Here is a 25,053-nt window from a genome sequence, read left to right as displayed (position 1 = left end):
ACGTATCTGAATTATCTGTTATCTAATTGTGTTTCTGTTCATTTATTTTCTCACATTAAATAATCACCATGCCGTCCCAAGTTTTTATACAAATCCCGTCGATAGTGGTGCTGACGATCCTCTCACTTCTAGCCCTATATATCCGGCAATCATTGTTATTTTCTGTGAGCATTTATGTGGAAATGCGGCGAGCGCTCTAATAATTTTTTCGATTTATGTGTTGCCCCAAAAGAAAAGAATTAACAAAATACCAAAGAGAAATGAAAATAAAGAATGTTCATTGAATATCTAAAAATATATATAAGAGTTATTTTTCTGATTATTACAAAGTTGTCTATACGATTTGAATACGACTTGAATTTGTCCATTCAAAGTTGTATATGTGTTCGGTTTATAACGATCTTCAACGTCTACAAAATAACACGTGTAACGCGTTGAAGTCGAAAACGCGAACAAGGACATGGACTTTTGTAATACCTGAAAAAAAATGGGGATGAGATAAATAACGCTGCGCATGAATAAAACGGAATTTGCAAAAGAATTTATTTGCAGTACCGCACTATAATGCTCCGTGTATTAATGCATACAAGATAACAGTGGAATATGAAATTACTAATTACGTTGACATAAATTAAAATCGTTTATTTTTTCACACATGAGGAGAGAATTAACGCATTGAGGAGAGGACAGTGAAGAATGACATGGACGTTTGCATCATCTTGAAAGGGGAAAATAATAAGGAAAATTAAAATCAAAATGGTTTTCTTCTGGAAACAACAAATTAGTTCATTTTTCAGTCATACCGCACTATAGTTTTCCATTGTAAGCAAGTAAATTTTTCCAGCGCTGATCTGACATGGTCTCAGACTTCTAACCATTATTAAAATCAATAAATTTCGCGCTCTTGGTGTTAGAGCATACCAATTCACTGAGTATCTGTAAAAGCAATAAAAAATAATCATTCCAAGACAAATATTGAAGATGGAATTTGACATAATACCTACTTATGTTTATAAACTTTTTCTACTCACGCACAATCGAAAATTGATGTGCTGTGGTCCATTATTTTTTGACCAGGTATACTATTTAAATATAAATGAAATATCTGAGCCAGTGCGAAACTTCCAAATCTAATAAGCTGTCCAGGGTCGTGGAGATGCATCAATACCTAAAATGCACAATATTACAAAATCGTCTTAACAACGAGCGAGAGAATTTGAAATACACGAGAGATTATTTCGACGATTGTGCGACAAAAACGAGTTGAAAATTTTGGAAAACAATAACTCCGTTTTATCATAGTATCTGATTGCTTCGTAATCCCAAAAAAATCTAATACCTGTAGTCCCGTGACGCTCAACGCTAGTAGGGAGCCCCCTAACACCCCTAACAGGGAGAGATTGTAAGCAGAATCGATGAGGCTAGTAAAACTGTAATACCGATAGGGGAAAATTAGTATTTTATTGAAAAGTTTTGAGGAGTCCGCATTTATGAAATATCATCAACAACATACATTATTGCGTTTTGGTGAAGGTCGATGCAGTGACAAATTATCTGAAAGCTACTGCTTTTTCCAGATCGCTCAATGGCATCATAATGGTTGCATGTCGATTGCAAATTAATTCTGATAAATGAAAGATCAGATAGAATGTTATCAAGTGTTCATTAGACACGAATTTTTCGATTTTTAATATAGTTGATTTTTACGAACTCGACAATTTTAAAGAGAGCACAAGCATGTTCCACGAATACGAAGAACATTGCGTCACTCGATATCATTACTATAATCGGCACCCATGACCCCCAAAACATGTGGCCGAATATGAAAAAGTAATAATCATCAGAGTTTACACCATAATAAGAGTTGAAAAGGTAAATTTTCCCCTCCGATTCGTTTGAAGGAACAAAAAATTCAATGATTTTCGGCGTCAAAAAGGGCATCATAAGATAACACGTACACGCGGAATACATCCAACCTGTAAATATGTTGGAAAAAAAAGTTTTTGGATCTTACATGCATATAAGATCCAAAAACTTTTTTTTACATGCGATGGATGTATAATCCAATTATCCACATTATTGCTTTTGTTCGACCAATTATTTCACTTGTTCATTGTTGATTTGTTAGTTAATAGATGTATGAGTCGAAAAAGAAATAAAATTGATTGAAACTGAAAAATATGAGGCAGTTTGCTTTCAACAACGCTTCATCTCTCACTGATATATGCTTTTGTAATCCAGCGTCCGCGAGCAGCATACTTATGAAGTATTTCTGCGTTGGGTGAATCACCAAAACGCTTCCAGTCCGAAGATATGTGATTTAGAATCGTACTGAACTGAAATCCAATAATTGGGACATTTCATTTTTGCAATTATGATTGCGTCAAGTACTTGTAAAAATGATCATCGTGTCTGTGTACTTCTAACCTTCTTACGTTGGAAACTGCCATTTAATAATTGAATGACTGATATCGTTAGAACGCAAAATGGCGCTAACCACTCGAGAAACGCGTCGGTATCTGGCCACTTATTCTTCAGATATAGTCCCTTTCCAGTGGTAACATTTATTACTATGATATTGACATAAGGCCGTGATGGAGTATAAATATATTATGTTGCTCGCGAAGAACGTTTTTTTTCGAAATACTTGATATTCATCGAATCATCATCGAGTTGAAAAAAAGTCAAGACCTAGTTCGAACCTTCCGGATGGATACCATGTTAGGTTTAAGTGAAATTAGGAAGCTCCAATACAGGAGCTTCCCAACCGGAACTTCGATATCTAGCTACAATTATGCGAATCGGCATCAATGCGAAAGCCTCAACGCTTTGTAGGCCAGGCTTCAAACAGTTGGAGCAGCGTCAATTTTAACCTAAATCGGGAAAAAAAACTACAGCTGGAATGAGTTCATTTTATGCCTCTTTTGAATATACCAAGTTTTACACCTTCTCCACCACAGGAACAGCCACGATTTGGTAAAATAACTATAAAAAAAGTGGTTCTCGCCCTATGTCTGTGTTCTGAGTGGATTTATGGCTAAAAATGTTCATATCAAAATTGCAGATAATAAAATTTTCTACCGAAAAGGTCTTATACATTCTTGTCTAGGATTAATATTTTCAACGTTACAGCCAATCATAATCACGCTTCTTGTCAAATTCACTTACTAATGACGCTATCCCGTATTATTCTCCGCTTCGCTCACTACAATGCTTGATTTTCTCATCCGGATTTTATCATGAACGATCGTTATTTTACCGAAATTACGGCTGTTCCGGTGGGTGAAGGAGGAGTAAAAATAAGTATGTTCAAGAGAGGCATGAAATACACTGATTCCCGTTGTGATTCTTCTTTCCCGATTTAAACAGAATTTAAACCTCTGCCTCCTGTCCTATTGTTGGAATCCAGGTTTTGAAATTTGCACAAAATCACTTAAGAACTTCTCTTATCGAATGATTTTAGCATATTGAAAGATTCTTCACAAAATATCGTTAAACGTCGATATTATTATGATGAAATATTGTAAATCATATCCATGTGTACCTCAGGTATGAACATGCTCAACAGATTGGCACATACAAAAGTTGACATGAAACACGTCACAAAGAGCGATTGTTCCGGCCAAGTGCCGATGCTCATCAAAGATACTTTATTCCATCTGTAGTACGGATGGTCGAAAAAGCTCGTCATGTTCCGCAACTACGAAGATCCTTTAATTATATACAGTACATTTTACACCAAAAAGGGTAGCGTCGTATCAAATTTTGTTGACTTTACATTGATAGCGAACGCATTTACAAAGTCAATCCGTACAGGCAAAACAAAAATAAAAATGCGATCTACGATAAATTTGACAAAAGCATCGTGAGAATTTTTTTTAAATTATTTAACGTTCGAGCCACCTGTTCAGAAACGTAAACAATGTGAACTTTCGCGTTCTTTTGAAAATTACTTGATATCGTCGTGCGTGGATTCTTCTTCCCGTGTCTTTCCAAGACTGTTATTACGCAATAGCTCTATGGCAAATGGAAATACACAATTTTGTGTCACACCAAGTAATGGCTGTATTGATATTGTATGCATACATGCAAAGTAGTAAAGATGGTAGATGATATCGAATTAGGTTTGCATAAGTGATGATAAATTATAGGCACTGGGTGCAAAAACGTTATATTAAAATAAATTTGGTGTCGCTGTATTAACATATAAAATTTGCCGTAGTAGCATGGCTCGCGCTGTTTTAATATGAATATTTCTTTCCGTGCGGGAAAAACGCCGACACAAAATGCATGGTACGGTGGAGGATATGATTGACGTTTGACACATAAATTGTGGTTGTACTGGATTGCCCCGATGTTCTGTGTCGCCAAAAGTTCATGGACACTACGCAAATCATCAAAAGTTAAGATGAAGTGATAACCAACAATTCTTGAATAGTTGGTCATAAAATGTAGCAAATGACGAAGGGAAATACCTTGTAATGGAAATTTGATATGTATGTGCATATTTGACGAGACTTATTGCCATGCGCTATATCATTCTAACACGATTGGATAATCAAGTTTGTGACTGTATTTGCCGTAAAACGGAGAAAACCAATAAAGGTATCCCTGACTGACAAAAATAGCTAGTTATTTTTGAATGTTTAAAATGATGTTGTCTTTCAATATGAGGATCGGAGGGAAAAAACTGAACTGTAATAACCGCAATCGAATAAGAAAAGTCTACATTAAGAGATCCTAGTCAACGGGCAACGGTTACAGAATGCATCAGTGTAACGTTTACGAGCTTCAGATATACACTCATTTTTTTCTTGATATCGTCGAAAGACCCTCGTGTGAATAAAAAATTCAAATTTGAATACGGCTTGAGAAGATCAAAATATTTTTTATTTTGGAAGTTAAGACACTAAGAATAATTTTTTATCGAAAACAATCGAATTAGATAAATTATATAACATGAAAACACAATGTTCACTAAACGAGCCATTGGTACAAGTTAGGAAATGAATATGACTTGAATTTGTGCATCTAAAGTTCTACATTAGGGTGGGTAAAAAAATCGACTTTGTTTTTTTTTTTGATCGGACACAGAAAAGCTAGTTTCTAGACCTTTTTTGTGGAGCATTTAATTTTCTACGGAAATATGCTATACTCATTTGGCAATAATTTTTTTTTTTTATTTGGTAAGCAAACTAAAAATGAAAAATTTAAATAAATTCTTCAATTTTTAATCCCGAATATCTTGTAAATGGTTCAATTAATGAAAAAAGTGTTGGAGGCCTTTTTTATAGAGCATTCGATTTCCTATAAAAATATGTGGCGAGACTTGGCTTGACAATCGATTAATTATGAAATATGACCATTTTTATATGAGACTGAAATAAAAATGGAAAACCGTAATGAAGAGGAACGAAATTAAGAGCTCATTTTTGGTGAGTACTTTCTAGAGGTGCCTAGAAACTAATAGCTTTTTTGTGTCCGATCAAAAAAAAAAAAAGTCGATTTTTTTACCCACCCTAATGTACATGCCTTCGGTTTATACCAATTTTCAACATCTACAAAATAATATTCAACGCGTTGATGTGAGAACCGAGAAAAAAGACATGGATTTTTGTAATACCTGAATAAAAAATAGGGATGAGATAAATAACATAGCGCATGGGCAAACCGAAATTTGCAAAAGAATCCATTTATTTTCAGTACCGCACTATAATTCTCAGTGTATTAATGCATACAACATAACGCTACAATATGAGAAGGCCAATAACGTTGACATAAATTAATAAAACATTTATTTTTTCACACAAGAGCAAGGAACTAACGCATTGAAGAGAGGACAGTGAAGAATGACATGGACGTTTGCATCATCTTGAAAGAGAAAAAAATACGAAAAATAACAATAAAAATGGTTTACTTTTCGAAAGAGCAAATTAGTTCATTTTTCTGTCATACCGCGCTATAGTTTTCCATTGTAAGCAAGTAGATTTTTCCGGCGCTGATCTGACATGGTCTCAGACTTCTAACCATTATTAAAATCAATAACTTTCGCGCTCTTGGTGTTAGAGCATACCAATTCACCGAATATCTGTAAGAGCAATAAAAAATAACCATTTCAACACAAATATTGAAGATCCAATTTGACATAAAACCTACTTATGTTTATAAACTTTTTTCTACTCACGCATAATCGAAAATTGATGTGCTGTGGTCCATTATTTTTTGACCAGGTACACTATTTAAATACAAATGAAATATCTGAGCGAGTGAGAAACTTCCAAATCTAATAAGCTGTCCAGGGTCGTGGAGATGCATCAATACCTAAAATGCACAATAGTACAAAATCGTCTCAACAATGAGGGAGAGAATTTGAAAATTCCGAGAGATTATTTCGACGATATTGCGACAAAGACGAGTCGAAAATTTTGAAAAACAATAACTCCGTTTTATCATAGTATCTGATTGCTTCGTAATCCCAAAAAAATCGTATACCTGTATTCCCGTGACGCTCAAAGCTAGTAGGGAGCCTCCTAACACCCCTAACAGAGAGAAATTGTAAGCGGAATCGATGAGGCTAGTAAAACTGAAATATCGATAAAAAAAAATCAGTATCGTATTGAAAAGTATTGAGTAGGAGTCCGCATTCATGAAATATCATCAACCACAAACATTATTGCGTTTCGGTGGAGGTCGATGCAATGACAAATTATTCGGAAGCTACTGCCTTTTCCGGATCGCTCAGTGGCATCATAATGGTTGCATGTCGATTTCAAATTAGTCCTAATAAATGAAAGATCAGATAGAATCTTTATCAAGTGTTCATAGGACACGAATTATTTGATTTTTAATATAGTTGATTTTTACGAACTCGACAATTTTAAAGAGAGCACAAGCATGTTCCACGAATACGAAGAACATTGCGTCACTCGATATCATTACTATAATCGGCACCCAAGACTCCCAAAACATGTGGCCGAATACGAAAAAATAATAATCATCAGAGTTTACACCATAATAGGCGTTGAAAAGGTAAATTTTTCCCTCCGATTCGTTCGAAGGAACAAAAAGTTCAACGATCTTTGGCGTCAAAAAGGGCATCATAAGATAACACGTACACGCGGAATACATCCAACCTGTAAATATGTTAGAAAAAAAGTTTTGGACCTTATTTGCTTTAAGTAAATGCGCGATGCATGTAAGATCCAGTTATCCACATTATTGCTTTTGTTGAACCAATCATTCGACTTGTTCATTGTTGATTAGTTCGTTAATAGATGCATGGGTCACAAAAGAAATAAAATTGATTGAAACTGAAAAATATGAGGCAGTTTGCTTTCAACAACCCTTCTTCTCTCACTGATATATGCTTTTGTAATCCAGCGTCCGCGAGCAGCATACTCATGAAGTATTTCTGCGTTGGGTGAATCACCAAAACGCTTCCAGTCCGAAGATATATGATTTAGAATCGTACTAAACTGAAATCCAATAATTAGGACATTTCATTTTTTCAATTATGATTGCGTCAAATAGTTGTAAAAATGATCATCGTTTCTGTATATTTCTAACCTTTTTACGTTGGAAACTGCCATTTAATAATTGAATAACTGATATCGTTAGAACGCAAAGTGGCGCTAACCACTCGAGAAACGCGTCGGTATCTGGCCACTTCATGTTCAGATACAGTACCTTTCCAATTGTAACATCTATTAATATGATATTGAGATAAGGCCGTGATAGAGTATCTTATGTTACTCGCTAAGCACGTTTTTATCGAAATACTCGTTTATCACCCAATCGTCATCGAGTTGAAAAAAAAGTCAAGACCTTGTTCGAGACTTCCGGATAGATGCTGTGTTAAGTTTGAGTGAAATTAGGAAGCTCCAATACAGGAGCTTCCCAGTCGAAGTTTCGGTATTTAACCATGACCAGGCGAATCTTGACGTTTGCTAAATATCGTAGATGCGCCGAAAAATTGCACGGCATTCATGCGAAAGCCTTAAAGATTTGTTGGAACCGAGATTTTTAAATTTGCACAAAATCACAAAAACTTCTCTTATTGAATGTCTTCAGCGTATTGACACATTCTTCACAAAATATCGTTAAACGTCGATATTATTATGACGAAATATTGTAAATCATATTCATGTGTACCTCAGGTATGATCATGCTCAACACATTGGCACATATAAAAGTTGACATGAAACACGTCACAAAGAGCGATTGTTCTGGCCAAGTGCCGATGCTCGTCAAAGATACTTTATTCCATCTGTAGTACGGATGGTCAAAAAAGCTCGCCATACTCCGCAACTAAGGAGATCCTTTAACTATATACAGTAAATTTTACACCAAAAAGAGTCGTATCAAATTTTGATGACTTGAGAGAAAATTGGTTCAATTCCGATCGCCTAAGGGAAATTGATTAACAACCAACCACATGATGAAATTACAAAATAAATTTACTCCTTGGTATCTTGTTTACAATTTCCGATGTAAATTTTAACAAATAAATGCAAAAATTGCTAGATATTTAGTAAAAAACAACACTCCGTAAAATTCGGATTCACCCCGAAGCTCCGGGGTAATTCCGGACGGCCCTTAGGCTGAATCTAGAGTGCATGCAACCTATACAAATCGCAAACATATTTTCGATTCGTTTTATTCGCTTGTGCAAATTTGTGAGCTCACATTTCACACCCGATTTACATAATCCAGTTTTCGGATGGTAAATTTTTATATTTTTCAAAACAAAAGTAACTTTTTGTTTCCATATAGTTCGCTGCTACATTTATGCACTCAACATCATACGTTGGTGTTTTATTTGATATATATTTACGACGTTACTGACATTTGAAAAAAATCGATCCATATGGGGTAAAAACAGAATGTCCGAAATTCCTCCAAACAAGCCGTTCGGAGTTACCCCAAACTGCGAAATTTCACAAACTAATTAATAATTTAAAAAAAAAGTAGGATAAGCCCAAATTTGAACTGCGTTAATGATTCTTACATGGAATAAGGATATTAAATTAATTTTTTTAATAACATTGAAACCATTTATCCCGTAGTTTCATCATTTTAATGTATAGGCAAAAATTAGATCAAAATGTACGAAATTTTATGATCGGTCTTACCTCGAAGAAAGCAAATCACTCCACGCCTCGAACAATGTGAGTACACTAAACATCCATAAGGCTATCGCATACCTTCAAGAGCGCGAAAGTGAGGATTTCGGAATATAAAGATATTGCGGTGTCCGTATTTACCCTGCGTCCGGAATTACCCCACTCTCCCCTACATCGATAGCGAACGCATTTATAATTAAATTCATACAGGCAAAACATAAATAAAATTGTGATCTACGATGAATTTGACAAAAGCATCGTGACAATTTTTTTTTATCATTTAACGTTCGAGCCACCTGTTCACACATGTAAACAATGTGAGCTACGGACATTTCGCGTTCTTTTGAAAATCACTTGTTACCGTCGCGCGTGGAATCTTCTTCCCGTGTCTTCCCAAAACTGTTTATGCGCAATAGCTCTATGGCAAATGGAAATACACAATTTTGTGTCACACGAAGTAATGGCTGTATTCATATTGTATGCATACATGCAAAGTAGTAAAGATGGTAGATGATATCGAATGAGGTTTACATAAGTGATGACGAATAATAGGCACTGGGTGCGAAAACGTTAAACTAAAATAAATTTGTTGTCGCTGTATTAACATATGAAATTTGCTACAGTAGTATGGCTCGCGTTGTCTTAACATGAATATTTCTCTCCGTGCGGGAAAAACGCCGACACAAAATGCATGGTACGGTGGAGGATATGATTGACGTTTGACACATAAATTGTGGTTGTACTGGATTGCCCCGATGTTTTGTGTCGCCAAAAGTACATGGACACTACGCAAAGCATCGAAAGTAAAGATGAAGTGATATCCAACAATAATTCTTGAATAGTTGGTCATAAGATGTAGCGGATGACGAAGGAAAATACCTTGTAATGAGAATTCGACATGTGCGTGAATATTTGACGAGGCTTATTGCCATGCGCTGTATCATTCTAACACGATTGGATAATCAAGTTTGTGACTATATTTACCGTATAACGGAGAAAACAAATAAAGATATCTCCGACTGACAAAAAATAGCTAGTTATTTTCGAATATTCAAAATAATGTTGTCTTTCAATACGAGGATCGGAGGATAAAAAACTGAACAGTAATAGCTGCAGTCCAATAAGGAAAGTCTACGCTAAGAGATCCTAGTCAACGGGCAACGGTTATAGAGTGCGTCAGTGTAACGTTTATGTGCTTCGGATATACGCTCATTTTTTTCTCGATGTCATCGAAAGACTTTCGTGCGAGTAAAAAAATTCAAATTTGAATACGGCTTGAGAAGATCAAAATATTTTTTATTTTGGAGGCTAAGACACTAAGAATAATTTTTTATCGAAGACAATCGAATTAGATAAATTATATACCATGAAAATAAAATGTTCACCAAACGAGCCACTGGTACAAGTTGGGAAACGAATACGACTTGGATTTGCCCATTCAAAGTTGTTCATGCCTTCGGTGTCTAGCGATTTTCAGCATGTACAAAATATCATTCAACGCGTTGATGTCAAAACGGTGAAAAAGGACATGGACTTTTGTAATACCTGAAAAAAAAAAATAGGGATGAGATAAAAAAACGTTGCGCATGAGCAAACCGAAATTTTCGAAAAAATCCATTTATTTTCAGTACCGCACTATAATTCTCCATAGAAATGACAAAGAGTTTAGCAGCAGTGATTTGACACGGGGTTATACTTCTTTTCATAATCATCGTCAGCATTTTTTGAGCCTTAGGTTTCATATTATACCATTCCGTTGAGTATCTGCACAGGAATCAATGAATCAATTATATGAACTGAATTAATGATGCCGATCAATCTGAATGTCAAGTCAATTCAGGTTCTACTAACATATCATCGGATATGCCCACACTGTAGTCCATTATCTTTTGGCCAGGCACGCAATTGAGGTAATGATGAATTATTTGAGCAATCCCAAAAATTAAAAATCTTATGAAATTTCCGGGTTCATTCAAGTGCATTAGAACCTAAAAATAAGTTTTACGATCATCATTGGGTACTGACTATTACTGTGTCTTTATTATAAAGTTTTTCATTTACTTGTAGCCCGGTGAGACTCAGGAGCATCAGCCACAATATTACTACTCCTCCGAAGCAAGCATTATAACTAGATTCGATGAGGCCCGCAAAACTATTTGATTTGTCAAAAAGAAATAATGCTTTGAACGTACGAAGGCGCATTTTAGTTGTAGAATAATATCAACAGTTGTACATATGAAGCAGTCCATGCAATTTTACCCAATCAACTATAGCGAACACTTTCAAATTTTTTTCGAATTTAAATTTTTATGATTTCGAAAACGCCTGAAAGTTCTAGAAAATATATCGATTTTTTTAACGGTTCATACGATTTCCAAATATCACAAAATCAATCTCCAAATTAGTAACCCATTTCTATGGGGTGTATGAGCTATGGATAATAAAACCGGGAATGCCTCAATATTCCAATGATATATACAAACTAAATTGCGTCTCGATGAAGATGAACCGAATCAGAAATGATTTCGTAGCTCTTATCTGCCTTCCCATCATTCGAATCGAATGTACTTCTGCCAAGTTGCTCCAATTTCATTCTGTTAATGAATTTCTTCTTTTATCTCACAGACAATGAGACGCACAGATAATCGTCAGATAAATAATTGGCCAATAACATGGTGCAATGTGATGAGTGCTGTTAGTAGCAACGGCTCGGGAAAATATACGGGCTACCTGAACATTTATCACATTTGTGTGAATTTTAATGAACCTTTCCCTTATCGATTTCGGATAACGAAAATGTCCCGTCAAGAAGCATCCACGTGCGTTTCTCAGTATCATCATAGAAGAGCCACATTGAGAGCTTGGACCGACGTTACGTCCCGAAAACAGCTCATGAGTGAAGATGATTTAAATGAAATTTATTAACATAGAGCTGTTCTCAAAATAAACTAAATTTTGTTATTCAGCGTCAAATTGACCATTTGTAATATACTTTTTATACGAAATCTTTTAGCCATACCGCATTGTCCCGGTCTTTCCTACTCACGAGAAATGAAATATTTTCGTAACTGTCATGATTATTTTCAAGAATCGTGATCAGCGTACTAAATGCAAAAGACATTTATTTACGAACCTGGCGATTTCGAAAAGCGCACATGCGTGTTCAACGTATACGAAATACATGCTATCATTCGAGATCATTACTATACACGTCGCGTAAGTTAAGACACTCATATGGATGAATATCAGTACGTAATAATCGTCCGAATTCACCCCATATTCGGCGTCGAAGAGATAAACTTTCTCTGCCGTTTCATTTGACGGGATGAAGAATTCTATGACGATCGGAATCGTTACGGGGAAAGAGCAATATATAAGACATACGATGTACATGAAACCTGTAACAATGTGTCAATTGTGTCTTATTCCGTTGAAAATACAGTCGACAACGCAAAGTTGCGTCTATTGAATAACTAGCGATGAGGGAGAAAATCAAATCTCGTTGACGATGAAAACATTTTTATTCTCACCGGTGTAATGTTTTGTAATCGAGGATCCGTGGATAGCGTATTTATGAAGAACTTCCACTTCGGCTGTACCCTCGAAACGCTTCCAATCTGAGCGTATTCGATCCAGCATAATCTGAAACTGAAATTCGGTGAAAAAGTAAAAAAAAGCAGGCTGTTATGTAAGTGATTGAAAGGATGAACCATCGATGTGAATGTCCAACCTTGTTACCATTTACGTAGCCGTTGAATAATTGGAGTTTTGTTATTGATATCACGAGAAGCGGTGGCAACCATTCCAACAGAGCATCAACATCCGGCCACAGATCTCTCAAACGAATAACCTCAATAACCACAGTCTTCAATGATTTTTCATTAATCTCAAATTATCCAAAGCAATGCGTTTTTTGCACAACATCGCTTCAATAATCGTTTCAGTGAATTTATTGAAATGTTTTTAACGATGTATCATGGTTTTTGCTATACATGAAGAATTCGATCGATCGGTGGTATACCTCGGGAACGAGGATAGTCCAGAGAGAGACACATATGAGGGAAGGTAAAAGAGCCCTCTTAAACGGAGATTGTTCTGGCCAACCACCAATCCATGACAAAGTTATCTTATTCCATTTGTAATAGGGTTGATCAAAAAAGTTTGGCATGATCCACAAATTAGATGAAAATGTATTGAACTGTTTTCTCTACTCGGCTGAAAACTTGGAAAAAGTCACGAGAAAAAATGATTAAAGAACACATTCAATAAAATCGTTCGAAATTACGCTGAATCAATTGAGTTGACAATGTTCATGTTCCCGTGGAACGAAACTTCATCGAATTATTTTGATTAGCTCGCGAGAGGTCTCCCGAAAAAGTGGACAGCAAACGATCTTCAAAATCATTTTCAGAATTTTTGCTGCTCATTTTTCACATTAAACAAGATATAGTAATTCAGCAATTTCGAACAAACGAGAAAAACAATCACACAGTTAACAGGTTTTATCACATCAGTACTGCTGATAAGCCGCGCATCCATGCAAAGATTCCACTCCAAATTTATAACGCCTGTGGATCCGGAACTGTTTCTATACTTTTCTCAGGACCACTTTCTTCACCACGATGTATTCCTTTCTCTGCTCACGAACAAAATAGTCCTTGTACGATATGCGTGATGCGAAAATGGGAGCACATAAATTTCGCGCTTAATACGGCAGTGGGTGTCTTTCGATTGGCTATTGTGACATTATCACGAACGAATTGTGGGGTTATTACGAACGTCACAAGCTGTCATTCTGCAAATACTGCATGTATATATTCATGCAAACGAGTATAGCTTAGATCGGAACGTTAGAGTATCGAAAAACATTTGCATACGTTATGATAAAAAGAGCCAGATGGTGCAACAAAGAATAGTAATAGAAAATTATTGTGTATATTCGATTCAGCCGGACTTGTGGGGCTGTCACAAGTATCGCCAACTCCCTCTACTTACGTAATTAAGTCTAATGCAGTATCGAACATAGAAAGCAAGAAAACAGTGGACATGATGTGCGATAAAGTAGACGTATTATTTGCAAATTTCATAAAAATATACGTTGACTCCACGTAGAAGAGGGCATAAAAGAAAGGGGCCGAATGAGATGAATTATGCAGTGAATTTCAACCCTCAAATTTACGAACATTATACTCGCAAAGTACACTTTTTTGTATTTCATCTTTTATTTCCCTACACTCTCGAAGACAATAAACAGTATTGTTGGATCTGAGTGAACGGTCTGATGATGATTTTTATTCGATTCTGAAAAGAGAACTTAGAACGACGTGCATACGGAATTATCCCAAGATTTGAGTGGTTTTTTCGTTCGTGTACAGCAAAAATTTGACTCGATGTACTTGTTGCTTCCGTCGTACCAGTTACCAGTAAGTACCAGTAGTACGGCTTCTGTTGCAAGCGCATGCAAGCTCGCATCCACAAACTCAGATGTCTTACTCAACTCGTATATCTGCCTGAGGACGGTTTGAATGAATGGAAATTCCCAAAACCCTCAGAAAAATTTCGAAAAAAGAATTTTCGAACTTTGCCACCACTCGACGTTAAATAAATTACCACACGTGCAAAACACGGCAATGGTAAATTGAAAGTCGAATATTTTGTACCATCAAATGTATGTATGTGTAAAAAGAGTCGCTGTACGTTCATCGCAAACCGTATATTAATAAGCGTATATAGACAATTGTAATTCTTGAATCACAAATAATTATTGATCGGTACGAGTAGCATGATTTTAACAGCTTACGTCATTCGCAGTGGGAGAAATATTTTCTGAAAGGTCTAAGTCGAGAAGCAACATTGATGCATCAATTTTTCAGCATTGCTTCGACTTCTCCTGCACCCATCATATTTAAACCTTAACTATTGCATCGATAGCAAGACGGTGAAGTAGGACATTGAAGTTTTGAGTGCCTTTACAAAAGAAATAGAAAAATGATATATAAACTCGTTGAACTCGTATGATTTTATAGATAACATATGTACAAATAAATATTTGAAATTAGCCTTCTCACCGTGGTGAAATTCGGTAACGACATGTCGAACACTTTACCAGCTGAGATCTTACAACCGACCGAGCTACGCATCATAATAACGATAGGAAGTTTATTAGCTCGATCCGACAAATTGTACCAGATGATGTTGTAACTGAAACAAGATCGATTACTTGTTCAAGATACTCTTATATAAAATTGCTTAAACCACAAGGAAAATGGAATAATTACAAGTTTCATGAGGACTTACGCATTGTGATAAATTTCTTCGCTATGATCTACGAGCATCTGTCCCAGCCAGCAAGTGTAAAACATATGAATTATCGCACCTAATCCGAATGATCCGAATCTTAGGGCTTCGCCAGGCTCATCCAAATTGGTTACGGCCTTGTGATCATCAGAATATTTTATCAAAACCATATCTTCAAATGTTTCTTCCAAATTATTCTGAAACTCACCATAAACCCCGTCAAAGTGATAATCATCGTGCATAAACCGGTTACGAATAATAAACACGTTGAAGATGAGGATTGCAGAATTCGGACGAATCTTCGAATACAAAATCGTATGAAAATACGGAACGTGGAACGAGAGATGTTTCGAACGAAACAATTCCAAGAATTATTCTTTCGACGTCAAATGACATCCGAAGAATAATTCGATTAATCAACATCCTTGCCAGGATCGATAAACAATAAATTAGGTCGAAAAAAAGTTGAATCCGACTCACTCGAGAACTCTTTTGTGCATATTCACACACTTGACCATTTTTTCGTAAGCTCGTCGATTATACTCTTGAAACTCCAACGATCCATGGAGTTTATCATCAAGAGCGTCGTCGCCGATGGCGTCTAAGTGTGATCTAAATCGAAGCAATTACGAGTTCACTAAAGCATTCGTCTTATCCTAGGTAAGTCCGAGTTTTCGATTGTTTTTGTTCGTACCCCAAAGTAGAGAATATCCCACATGCGTGATGAACGTAGACAGCAAACATCGTATCAAATGATATTATCATAGTCATAGAAAATGGCATGGTTGCGTAAGCATGAGCAAGTATGTAAAAATAGTATTCATCCGGATCCACATAATATTGTGTTTCGTAAAGATATACGAGTTGTCTCGACTCATCGAGAGGTGCAATTACGTCCAGGACGATCGGAATCACTGGCAACAACAGGTATACCATCAGTGTGACGTACAAGTAAACTACGGAAAAATTATAAATTAAGTCAGTAAATTCGCTTCTTATGGTCCTTTGACCCATCGATGTTCATGTGTGTTTCGATTTTCAGATCATTCACTATTGTCATTTACAGATGTTCGAACCAAAATAAAAAATAAATTTACTTTTAGAATTTTTACAACGAGAGCAGCATTATTATCCTATCCCGAAGCAATTGATGTGACTCTACTTGGAAAGAATTCTCTTGCAAATAAAAAAATATCCAATTAAATCAGATTCTTTTGATAAGATTAGAAATAAGAACATTCCTTCGAAATGTAAACTCCAAGATGTGTTACTTATTTTTAATACATGCTCACCACTGTAAACTATGGTATAAGTTCTTCCCCGTTCGGCATAGCGAGCCAAAATCACTTCGTCATGTTCAGTGCTTTGTGCTATCCAGTCTTCTTCGATTTGACACGTAAGAAATCTCAACTAAAATGTTTTAGTTTTCCATCAGCGTACGATTTTTCGTTTTATGTTACCATAGAAAATAATCGAAAGCGAAATAGAAATAAAGCTGCCTTTGCAGGCCGGGTTTTCCACAGTTTCCCGTAGCCCTCGCGCAAATACGACGTAGATGTACATTCAGAAAGAGGGTTGCTGTGGACAAGGAATAAGATGGGCTCGTAAAAACTCGAAAGGTTGCACGCGACAACCAACATTTTGTGGACACTATCGAAAATAAGCTGGGAAATGTTATTTTTTTGGAGCAGTAAAAATGAAAGGATTCAATATAAAATGTTAAATTGGCTGACCGTCTTCGCATTGATGCAATAGTTGCCGAATTTAATACAGCCTACGATATGAAGGGCCAAAACGGGGAAGCACTGAATCATACCATTGAAGTCACCATAGTATTCAACGAACTTTATAAGCTGCCACGAAAATAAACAGTCATAATTTAACAGTTTCAGGTGATACGTTTTCTTATTTCTTTATTTTCACTAAAGACACCGAATTTTTTGCAATCTTGTTCGTTGTTACTCTCGAAACGACAAGAAGAATAAAGACGAATGCTCACTTTGGGCGTTAGTATACTGCCGACACAAAATATTGTCAAAAATCTAAAAAAGACCTTCTCTCGCGTCGTCTGCAAAGGCCACAGTCCCAGGACAGACAATAAATATTTACTTATGCGATAGTTAGGACCGTGAAAGAAATCCATATTCCCTTCGAGTTCTACTGAGTTTTCCGCAATACTGCCGACAGGTTCTCACAAAGTGAGCCCATTACGTAATGATGAAAGAAAAAACGTCGTCAAAGTTGTTAAATGGGTTGATTACGAATTCTCTCAACGTTACACACTCGCTATGTCTTTTTCGAGAGCTACTAATTTTCGCAAAACCCCCATCTCCGCGAGTTATCGACCGGGCCAGATTTCCTGCCAGACACATGTGCACCGTCGCATGCTTCCATCAAATTTTCATTTCCAAGAGATGTGAAAGAACCATCGTTGAACAACCTGGTACTTGCGAAGACTTTCATGGGTCTTAAATATTCGTCAGATTCGTGAGAACGATAAGTGGAACCTGGGATAAACCTTTGTCGTTGCGTTACATCGTAACTGGATCTTGTTTGAACCCGATTGAATTATGATCTAGTACTGGCGTAAAATTCTAGTCGGGAATATTCGCCTATTATAATCGATAGATCCATCAAAGCTTGTTTTCCCAATAACGAACGAACGCTTTGGTATCTTTTCACAAATGACAACTTTGAAAGTAGTCCATCAGTGAAATGATTCAACTCTCTCTATGAGTAGAAAAAAAATAAAAACGATTGTGCTGATTTTTTGCCAACTTCCCTGCGGACTTCCCTGGGATTCATCGTACAATCCACGTCGCCACCTGATCGAATTTCACTGAAAAAGTCAACTGCCCAGGCTTGAATATCGTTGTTTTTATTCGTCCGTATTGACTAAATGGTGAGAGCCTACGAAAACCGTGTAAGCGTATCGAGGGGTATCCAACTCGTTTCGTTACTGCATGGATCGAAAAAGGGTAAAGTACGACACCGATGTTTTGACCACCTTGAAAATTACAATGCAATATGTTACCAATTTATTGAATTATATTAATTATTCGTCGAAAATAATGGGAAAAAAAGAATAATGGAAATGTAATTCTAACCACTCCAAAAGTTTCGATGGACATAGTGCAAATCTTTCCCGCAGTCAGTTTGCAAGGGGTGTTACAACGCATGCTCATAGTACCCAGGAGCTTCTGTGCCTTCAACGAAATGTTGTACCACTTGCAAGAATGGCTGTGGACATTCGTATTTGTTTTCTGTATCAGAGATTGGAACTTAAACTCATTGAGAAATATAAATCTTACATATGATCACGAATACTCAGACTGTGGTCCATTAAAATTTGCGAAATGTAGGATTCGATGTACAGATGAAACATTTGCGCACCAACAAAAGCAACGAATCTTACAGTCTCTTCAGGATTGCTGCTTCTCGTAAGGATCTGCATATAATTAATAAATCATACGAATTCATTGAAAATACAAAGAACATGAACAAATTAATTACCTGAAGTCCCGTCACACTCATACATATCATATTGAGTCCAACGACAAAGAAAAAAGCCGGACTGTACAAGTTTTCAATGAGCTTCGCAAATCTGAAAACATTGAACGCACACCCTCGTTATTCATTCGGTGTAAACACGTAAAAATGTTGTTTAGCCTCTATTCATGTACTTCTTTTATTAACTTAATAGCATCGTTATGGCGATCGATGCAGATGGCAAGATTCTCGAAATCAATGTCTCTGCCCTCTGTCGATACTTCTTCTTCTCCTACTCGCTTTAATTTTTGCCTGAATTTTCATAAAGTATTTGTATTAGAATCCACACAAACGTACGAGATCGACAATTCATTTCTCCTCTTTTTAGCAATTGAACAAAACGATTTTACCCTATGGCAGCGAACACACCGCAAACATGTTGAACATGAAGAATAAACATGGTATCGTTAGCAACAGTGATTGTAAGGACCATCGATGTACCGACATAAGTATAAGCAATTATATAAAAATAGTATTTTTGCTGATCCAGGTGAGGGTAATAAACTGGAAAGGGAAATTCTCCTGGCTCCGTGCCGTTGTACAACAAGCTGTCGATCAGTTTGGGCAATGCCGGTTGTGAAATAAACAGTATCGTTGTGAAGTACACCCCAACTGAATACAGAAATGATCTTATTGTGTTTGAATGAAACTGGGAAAGGTTTAGTTCAATTCAAAGATTTGTTAACCTGTATAAATGGTCGTCATTTTTTTCCCAATTTCAGCGTATACGTGAAGCACTTTGATTTCTCGTTCTCCATCCCACTTTCCCCAGTCTTCACGGACACGATTTAACATTTTCAGCCGCTGTCTTCATAGAACTGAACTCTTTTAGTTACTTTATTCACCATCCCTAAAGTCTAACTTGTGACTGAAATTTCGTGTTATAATAATGATCTCACAACAATGATTTTTGGGAATACAGGAAACCTTTGGACGTTGAAAAATCCATGGCACTTTCAGACGATCTTATTCACAGTTTGATTGAGTATTATAAAAATAGAGGAAACTCACCGTTTTAGAAGTACACAAACAAGAGATAAATTTTGCCAAGGAAACAGCATCGATGATAAATGGTGTGATGGACTCGAGAAGAAGCTCTGAATCATCACTGAACTTTATAACCGCCAATATTTGTGGCACGATTTGGGACGCGCACAAAAAAATGGAAATACCAAGGAAAGTCCGACTGACGACTCTGTTCTGATATGGCCATTGACCGATGCTACTCATTAAAGTTTCAGTCAGTTTGTAATAGCGCTGAAACACGTCCATCGCAACTCAAAGTCACGTCAACGGCTGCGGCAGAGATGGTACACTAAAAAAAAACCCAACCTCTCAACAACCCCTTGATATCACGTGGAATAGTCGACACGCTCCTCTTTCGTCGTCAATCACTTTTCTCATATCGGATTCTCCCACGATTATCAGCACACAAGCGTCGAATGGATCGACGATTCGCTTGAAGTTGGTTACTGAATTACAACGAGTACGCGGGGAGAAAGAAACTCTTACAGTTCTTTGAATTTTGTAACTCAATTTTACAAGTCGGATTTTCTATTCTTTATTCAAAGTCAACGTGAAACTATTGGAAGCGTATTTTCTTTCTTACCGGTGTCACTGTTTCTCGCAACGCATTTCAGTTTGTATCATTCATTTTTTCATGCAACATTTTGTCATCGACGATATAAAAAATAAAATTTACGATTTCCGTAACTGATTTTCAATTATTTAACTCGACAAATCTTCGCTTTCTTCGAAACACGCTCATAAAAATCTTATTTATTCGTGAAGTACAAAATCTGCGCCCAAATAGTTAAAAAGTTAAATGTCTTGTACAACGACGAAATATACAATTTCGGTTTTGTTCATCTTCCATCCAGAAGAAATCATTTGGATAGAAAAATCGCCGTATCATTTTCAAATAGAGGATCGTGACCTTTCAAAAAAAAAGTGAGTGTGCTTTAGACCACACAACTGAAGTAAAACTTTTTTCGCAACGTACATTCCACTAATTATGGGTCATTCCACCAATTATGGAATTAATTTGTGCTGGAGGGTCTGAATTATGCGTAATGGTCATTGCTTTTCAAAAGTACCTGTCACTGTGAGCTTTCATGATTTTTTTCAATTTTTTTTTGTCTAGCCGTTTCTAAGTTATAGAGGTTTGAAAATTTGAATATTTGCAATTGTTAACTTCTCGTGTTGAAAATATCGAACCCCTGAATTATTTTTCGGAACACTAAACGTAGTCTTTATTATGTGAAAAAACCTCAGCTTTTCGATAAAAATATTTTAAATATTCTCAGGGATCAGATAAATCCTGAAAAAGCAATTACAGCTTTAAAATTGTTTTTTCTCCTTTTTTTAAAATATTTTAGAATATTTTTTTCGTAAAGTTCAGACTTTTTTTTTACAAAGAAACAGTGCTGGTTTATTTTGAGATTCTTAAAAAATCAAGTATAAAACAATCAAGTTGAATGATATGTCATGAATTATCGGTCTGTGCCGTACTGCAGCAACGGCCGTCACATCATTTATGGGTCGAAATTCAAAGATCTCGACATATAACGTTATATTCAGTAGCTGTGTACTTGAATATGTATATAAAAAACATGAAATTCTTTTAGGTTTTTCGTAGAGGATTACTTTCTCTAGTAAAAAAGTGTTACAATTATTGTAATTTAAAACTTTTTATAAAATCACTTATTTTTATTGTTTCGTGCTTGGATTTCATATCGTTCGTTTAAAGCTACTGAACTCAAAACTCACACACGCTTTACTGAGATGTATATATTTTATGAACTGGCAATGAGAGAAAGAAAATATACGCGCGAAATTTTTATCACTTGCTCTTATATATAGGGTTTCTATCAATGTTTCTGTAAAGCAGGATAATTCACTAACACTGCAAAAATGAGAGAAAAAGAGAAAGAAAGAAAATGTGCGTGCGCATCACTCTCTCTCTCTCTCTCTCTTGCTCCTACAATACTTCCAAGTCAGGGCTCAAAACTAAATGTAAGAGTAGGGACGATGGGCCTACACTGTGTATTAGGTATTTCTATCTCTACCAACGTATATCTCTCTCTCTCTCAATTATTATCGTTCGCCTCGCCCAATCACACGAGCCCATGGCAATGAGCGTGAGAGAGAACGAAAATGTACATGCGCATGCGCATTCACACTTTTCGTAACACTTCCGTTATACGCTTCCGTAACAAGATTTTCACCAGTTTACCCCCCAAGCCCAGCGCGCCTATAGTATAGAAGTTTTACTTCAAAAACCGTCGTATGTTACATCTTTAATGATTTTTCCGGCTATACGGAGGAAAATCGTAATGGTAAAGAATGAAAGAAAGAAAGATTGAGGTCACAACTGACTCCAGCGGCTACGGTAAGTATTGCATGAAGCAATCGATAATTATTTTTATTACATCGTACATATTGATTTGCGATCACTACTCTTTTGAACATTCAAATCTGCGTGTCCGTTTGTCTGCCATTGTTCGATCATTATTGGAAAGATCGGAGAACCATGAAATATGACCAGGTTTTTCTACAGACCTGAAATATAATGGTTTTGATTTACGGAGCTGCAAATAGTGAAGTCGATAACATTCTTACCGAGACAAAAGTTTGTAGTGACATGTTACAGATTTTGCTAATCGTCAGTTTGCACGGTTTGTTACAGCGCAACATCATGAGAGTCAAAAGCTTCTGTGACTTCGACGAAATATTGTACCATTTTCCCCCGTAGCTGTGTGCATCGATTTAATATTATTTTGAATTTTAAAAATTGCCTGGAATCCAATTTTCAACGATTACATACATACTGTTACGTATGTTTATACTGTGGTCCATCAAAATTTGTGGAATATAACATTCCATAAAGAGATGTATCAATTCCACACCGAAATAGAGAATCCATTTCACCGTGGCACGTAGATCATCTTGCGATATAAGAATCTAGAGCAGAGACGAGGCGTCAGTGTATTCGATGTCATCGTCCTCAAAGTTGATATTGTCTCACCTGAATTCCCGTCAGACTCATTCCTATTACATTGACTACCGTGATGAGAGAGAAAGTTATCGAGTAAGTTGATTCAATGAGTTCCGCGAACCTGTGCAATAGGGACCATGATGTTGATGTCTATTTATTTGTTTCTCCACGATTAACATTATCTTACTCAATCCCACGGCTGTGTCTGGCAATGCACGTTCTCAGGTCCCTGAAATCCGTGTCCGTTTGGTACTCCGTTGATTCTTCATTCTCTCCCAAGCGTATTAATTTCAGTCTGAATATCATTCATCAATTGATTATGTGGAATTTATCGTAAGAGGAAAAAATGTACATTTTTAATAAAAATGGTGTAATATGAAACGATGCCTGAATTCTTTGAGCTAATGATTCCGATGTAATCCGAAAACGAACGTACTGTCGACCATTTTTCATGTGGCTCTATATGCTCAATTTCTGAAGATAAGGATATTTCTTTTAATACTTGGCGTCGAGCCGCTACCGCGTCTCTTCATTTAAAAGGAGACAATTTAAAATTGGAAAAAAATATCATTTTCCAAGATTAATAAGACTTTGAAAAGAGTGAGACAGAAAAGCAGCGTGGAAGTTTTTTTTTCATTACTTTTATAAAGATAAGAAATTTCGGATAATGAATTATCCCCTTGAATTTTTTGTCGAATTTGTAACAAATTTGTATGCAGAGAGACTTAAGTGCTGTATTTTTGTTATTTCCCCAAAACAGAATTCAATGATCTTACCCTATGGCAGCGAATATTCCACACGCGTGTTGTACGTTAATGAAGAACAGAGTATCACAGGCAGCAATGATAAATGCAATTGCCACAACAGAGATTCCCATGTGTCCCACACAGAAAAAAAAATGCTTCTGCATGTCTAAGCCAAAATAGTAAGCTGGGTACAAAAATTCCCCTGGCATCGTACCGTTGAAAAACAGAGAATCGATGATTTTCGGTACTGTTACTTGTGAAATTATGAATATGCTCACCGATTCAATTATAACTGGGTACAAAAAATATTTATTACATAAATTTTATGGAGTTGTGAAGTTTTTTCAAATTTCAGATATACCGCAAAACATATTACGATAGTATTATTCTCAATAACAAGAGATTGCTACCATTATGTCGTTCGGATCAGACTGCGTGTGTCTTCGAAGAATGCTCTTTTTCACAGTAACTAAAGTAAAGTAATAATAAAAAAAAACGTTTCTCCGTTCCTTGTTTATTAGTGTTGCAAAAAAACACACATATGGAAAAAAAAAACAATTCCGTTTTAATTTATAGGCACACGAAACTGATACTGAAGCCTCGTGATAATATCGTACCGAGATGAAAAAATGGTAGGAGGTTAACTAAGATTAATCAGAGAGACCCGTATTTTTAGCTAATCAGAATAATTCATGCAGTCATTACAAACCCGTGTATATCAGCGTTATTTTCCTGCCAATATTTGCGTATTTATGGAGAACCGTAACTTCTCGATCGAGAACCCATAACTTCCAATCTTCGGCAATGCCGACTAGCAGCTTCATTATCTGTTCGCGTAAATTCAGTGGATATATTGTCACCTGCTTATCCAAAAATTCTTCATTATCTCATAGCTATGGAGGATTTCATAAGAGACCTTTTTGGAGTTGATTGAACAAGAAGTGAATTTGACCGTGCAAGAAGTAACGAGAATCATTATTCGAATAGATTCGATCACCATTTCGGTCTCGTCGGTAAATTTAATCACGAACATTATTATAGGCACGAGGATTGCCACGAGGAGAAGGCCGGCGAATGCACTGATAGCACGACTCGAACGTTTCGACTGGAATGGCCATTGTCCGATGCACGTTAGTAAAGTTTCATTGATTTTGTAATATTCGTGTACCACGTCCATTTCGAAGTCACGTCAAAGCTTTCGTCAGAGTTACCCTGCCGCACTGCGTACGTAAGAATAAAGTTTCGCGGCCTGCACTACTATTGAAAAATTTTTTATCTCTATTTTTGACTCTCTACAAAGTAAAACAAACGTAAACGTTGAAATTGATACTTCGAAAGTTGA

At 36.3% G+C, this 25,053-nt stretch overlaps 4 protein-coding genes across 5 annotated transcripts; all 4 read right to left on the bottom strand.

Annotated features, from left to right (window-relative positions):
* Positions 1–557: 557 nt before the first annotated feature.
* On the bottom strand, positions 558–24,917 carry LOC122409677 (uncharacterized). Its single transcript, XM_043417404.1, has 38 exons — positions 24,628–24,917; positions 24,421–24,538; positions 23,742–24,003; positions 23,153–23,260; positions 22,996–23,086; positions 19,980–20,225; positions 19,655–19,772; positions 19,319–19,580; positions 18,933–19,023; positions 18,731–18,867; positions 18,527–18,659; positions 17,153–17,272; positions 16,712–16,829; positions 16,114–16,375; positions 15,900–16,031; positions 15,628–15,718; positions 15,420–15,556; positions 15,191–15,323; positions 13,144–13,329; positions 12,853–12,972; positions 12,653–12,770; positions 12,256–12,520; positions 11,606–11,716; positions 11,184–11,274; positions 10,974–11,110; positions 10,754–10,886; positions 10,638–10,667; positions 8,152–8,307; positions 7,567–7,686; positions 7,358–7,475; positions 6,869–7,133; positions 6,670–6,780; positions 6,493–6,583; positions 6,185–6,321; positions 5,956–6,088; positions 1,032–1,168; positions 804–936; positions 558–718 (listed from the first exon to the last, which is right to left on the bottom strand). Exons 1-38 carry the CDS (start codon positions 24,886–24,888, stop codon positions 668–670), a joined length of 5,463 nt encoding a protein of 1,820 aa, XP_043273339.1. The 5' UTR covers positions 24,889–24,917; the 3' UTR covers positions 558–667.
* LOC122410010 (uncharacterized) lies at positions 1,402–4,001 on the bottom strand. The gene is made up of 6 exons (XM_043417978.1): positions 3,954–4,001; positions 3,545–3,711; positions 2,428–2,547; positions 2,219–2,336; positions 1,514–1,624; positions 1,402–1,430 (listed from the first exon to the last, which is right to left on the bottom strand). The coding sequence occupies exons 2-5, from the start codon at positions 3,689–3,691 to the stop codon at positions 1,551–1,553; spliced, it is 459 nt and encodes a 152-aa protein (XP_043273913.1). The 5' UTR covers positions 3,692–3,711; positions 3,954–4,001; the 3' UTR covers positions 1,402–1,430; positions 1,514–1,550.
* On the bottom strand, positions 18,063–20,172 carry LOC122410002 (odorant receptor 13a-like). The gene is made up of 8 exons (XM_043417967.1): positions 19,980–20,172; positions 19,655–19,776; positions 19,319–19,580; positions 19,116–19,220; positions 18,933–19,023; positions 18,731–18,867; positions 18,527–18,659; positions 18,063–18,426 (listed from the first exon to the last, which is right to left on the bottom strand). Exons 1-8 carry the CDS (start codon positions 20,072–20,074, stop codon positions 18,376–18,378), a joined length of 996 nt encoding a protein of 331 aa, XP_043273902.1. The 5' UTR covers positions 20,075–20,172; the 3' UTR covers positions 18,063–18,375.
* On the bottom strand, positions 22,364–23,946 carry LOC122410009 (odorant receptor 67c-like). 2 transcript variants are annotated; one of them, XM_043417975.1, is made up of 6 exons: positions 23,742–23,946; positions 23,153–23,260; positions 22,996–23,086; positions 22,799–22,931; positions 22,590–22,722; positions 22,401–22,529 (listed from the first exon to the last, which is right to left on the bottom strand). In XM_043417975.1, exons 1-5 carry the CDS (start codon positions 23,918–23,920, stop codon positions 22,673–22,675), a joined length of 561 nt encoding a protein of 186 aa, XP_043273910.1. In that variant the 5' UTR covers positions 23,921–23,946; the 3' UTR covers positions 22,401–22,529; positions 22,590–22,672. The 2 variants fall into 2 exon arrangements, with proteins under 2 accessions (XP_043273912.1, XP_043273910.1); XM_043417977.1 differs by lacking the exon at positions 23,742–23,946 and having other exon boundaries at positions 22,364–22,529; positions 22,795–22,931; positions 23,153–23,301.
* Positions 24,918–25,053: the final 136 nt, after the last annotated feature.

This window comes from Venturia canescens, chromosome 4, assembly GCF_019457755.1.
Source record: "Venturia canescens isolate UGA chromosome 4, ASM1945775v1, whole genome shotgun sequence".
Lineage (NCBI taxonomy): Eukaryota > Metazoa > Arthropoda > Insecta > Hymenoptera > Ichneumonidae > Venturia > Venturia canescens.
The sequence above is the reverse complement of the archived record's forward strand: the minus strand, read 5'-3'. Positions and strand labels throughout refer to the sequence as shown.

Coding starts and splice junctions, on each gene's coding strand:
- LOC122410002 (XM_043417967.1), bottom strand. CDS start 20,074: ATGATTCAGAGCTTCTTCTCGAGTCCATCACACCATTTATCATCGATG. Junction 19,581..19,654: donor AATGACGACCATTTATACAG/GTTAACAAATCT, acceptor TTCTGTATTCAG/TTGGGGTGTACTTCACAACG. Junction 18,868..18,932: donor TGAGTGTGACGGGACTTCAG/GTAATTAATTTG, acceptor AATTATATGCAG/ATCCTTACGAGAAGCAGCAA.
- LOC122410009 (XM_043417975.1), bottom strand. CDS start 23,920: ATGCCAGGGGAATTTTTGTACCCAGCTTACTATTTTGGCTTAGACATG. Junction 23,261..23,741: donor GGAATATTCGCTGCCATAGG/GTAAGATCATTG, acceptor AATGATATTCAG/ACTGAAATTAATACGCTTGG. Junction 22,723..22,798: donor CAGTATAAACATACGTAACA/GTATGTATGTAA, acceptor CGATGCACACAG/CTACGGGGGAAAATGGTACA.
- LOC122409677 (XM_043417404.1), bottom strand. CDS start 24,888: ATGGACGTGGTACACGAATATTACAAAATCAATGAAACTTTACTAACG. Junction 20,226..22,995: donor TGAGTCTGACGGGAATTCAG/GTGAGACAATAT, acceptor GACGTGTTTCAG/CGCTATTACAAACTGACTGA. Junction 19,581..19,654: donor AATGACGACCATTTATACAG/GTTAACAAATCT, acceptor TTCTGTATTCAG/TTGGGGTGTACTTCACAACG.
- LOC122410010 (XM_043417978.1), bottom strand. CDS start 3,691: ATGACGAGCTTTTTCGACCATCCGTACTACAGATGGAATAAAGTATCT. Junction 2,548..3,544: donor TGAGCATGTTCATACCTGAG/GTACACATGGAT, acceptor ACCACTGGAAAG/GGACTATATCTGAAGAATAA. Junction 2,337..2,427: donor GCAGTTTCCAACGTAAGAAG/GTTAGAAGTACA, acceptor ATTGGATTTCAG/TTCAGTACGATTCTAAATCA.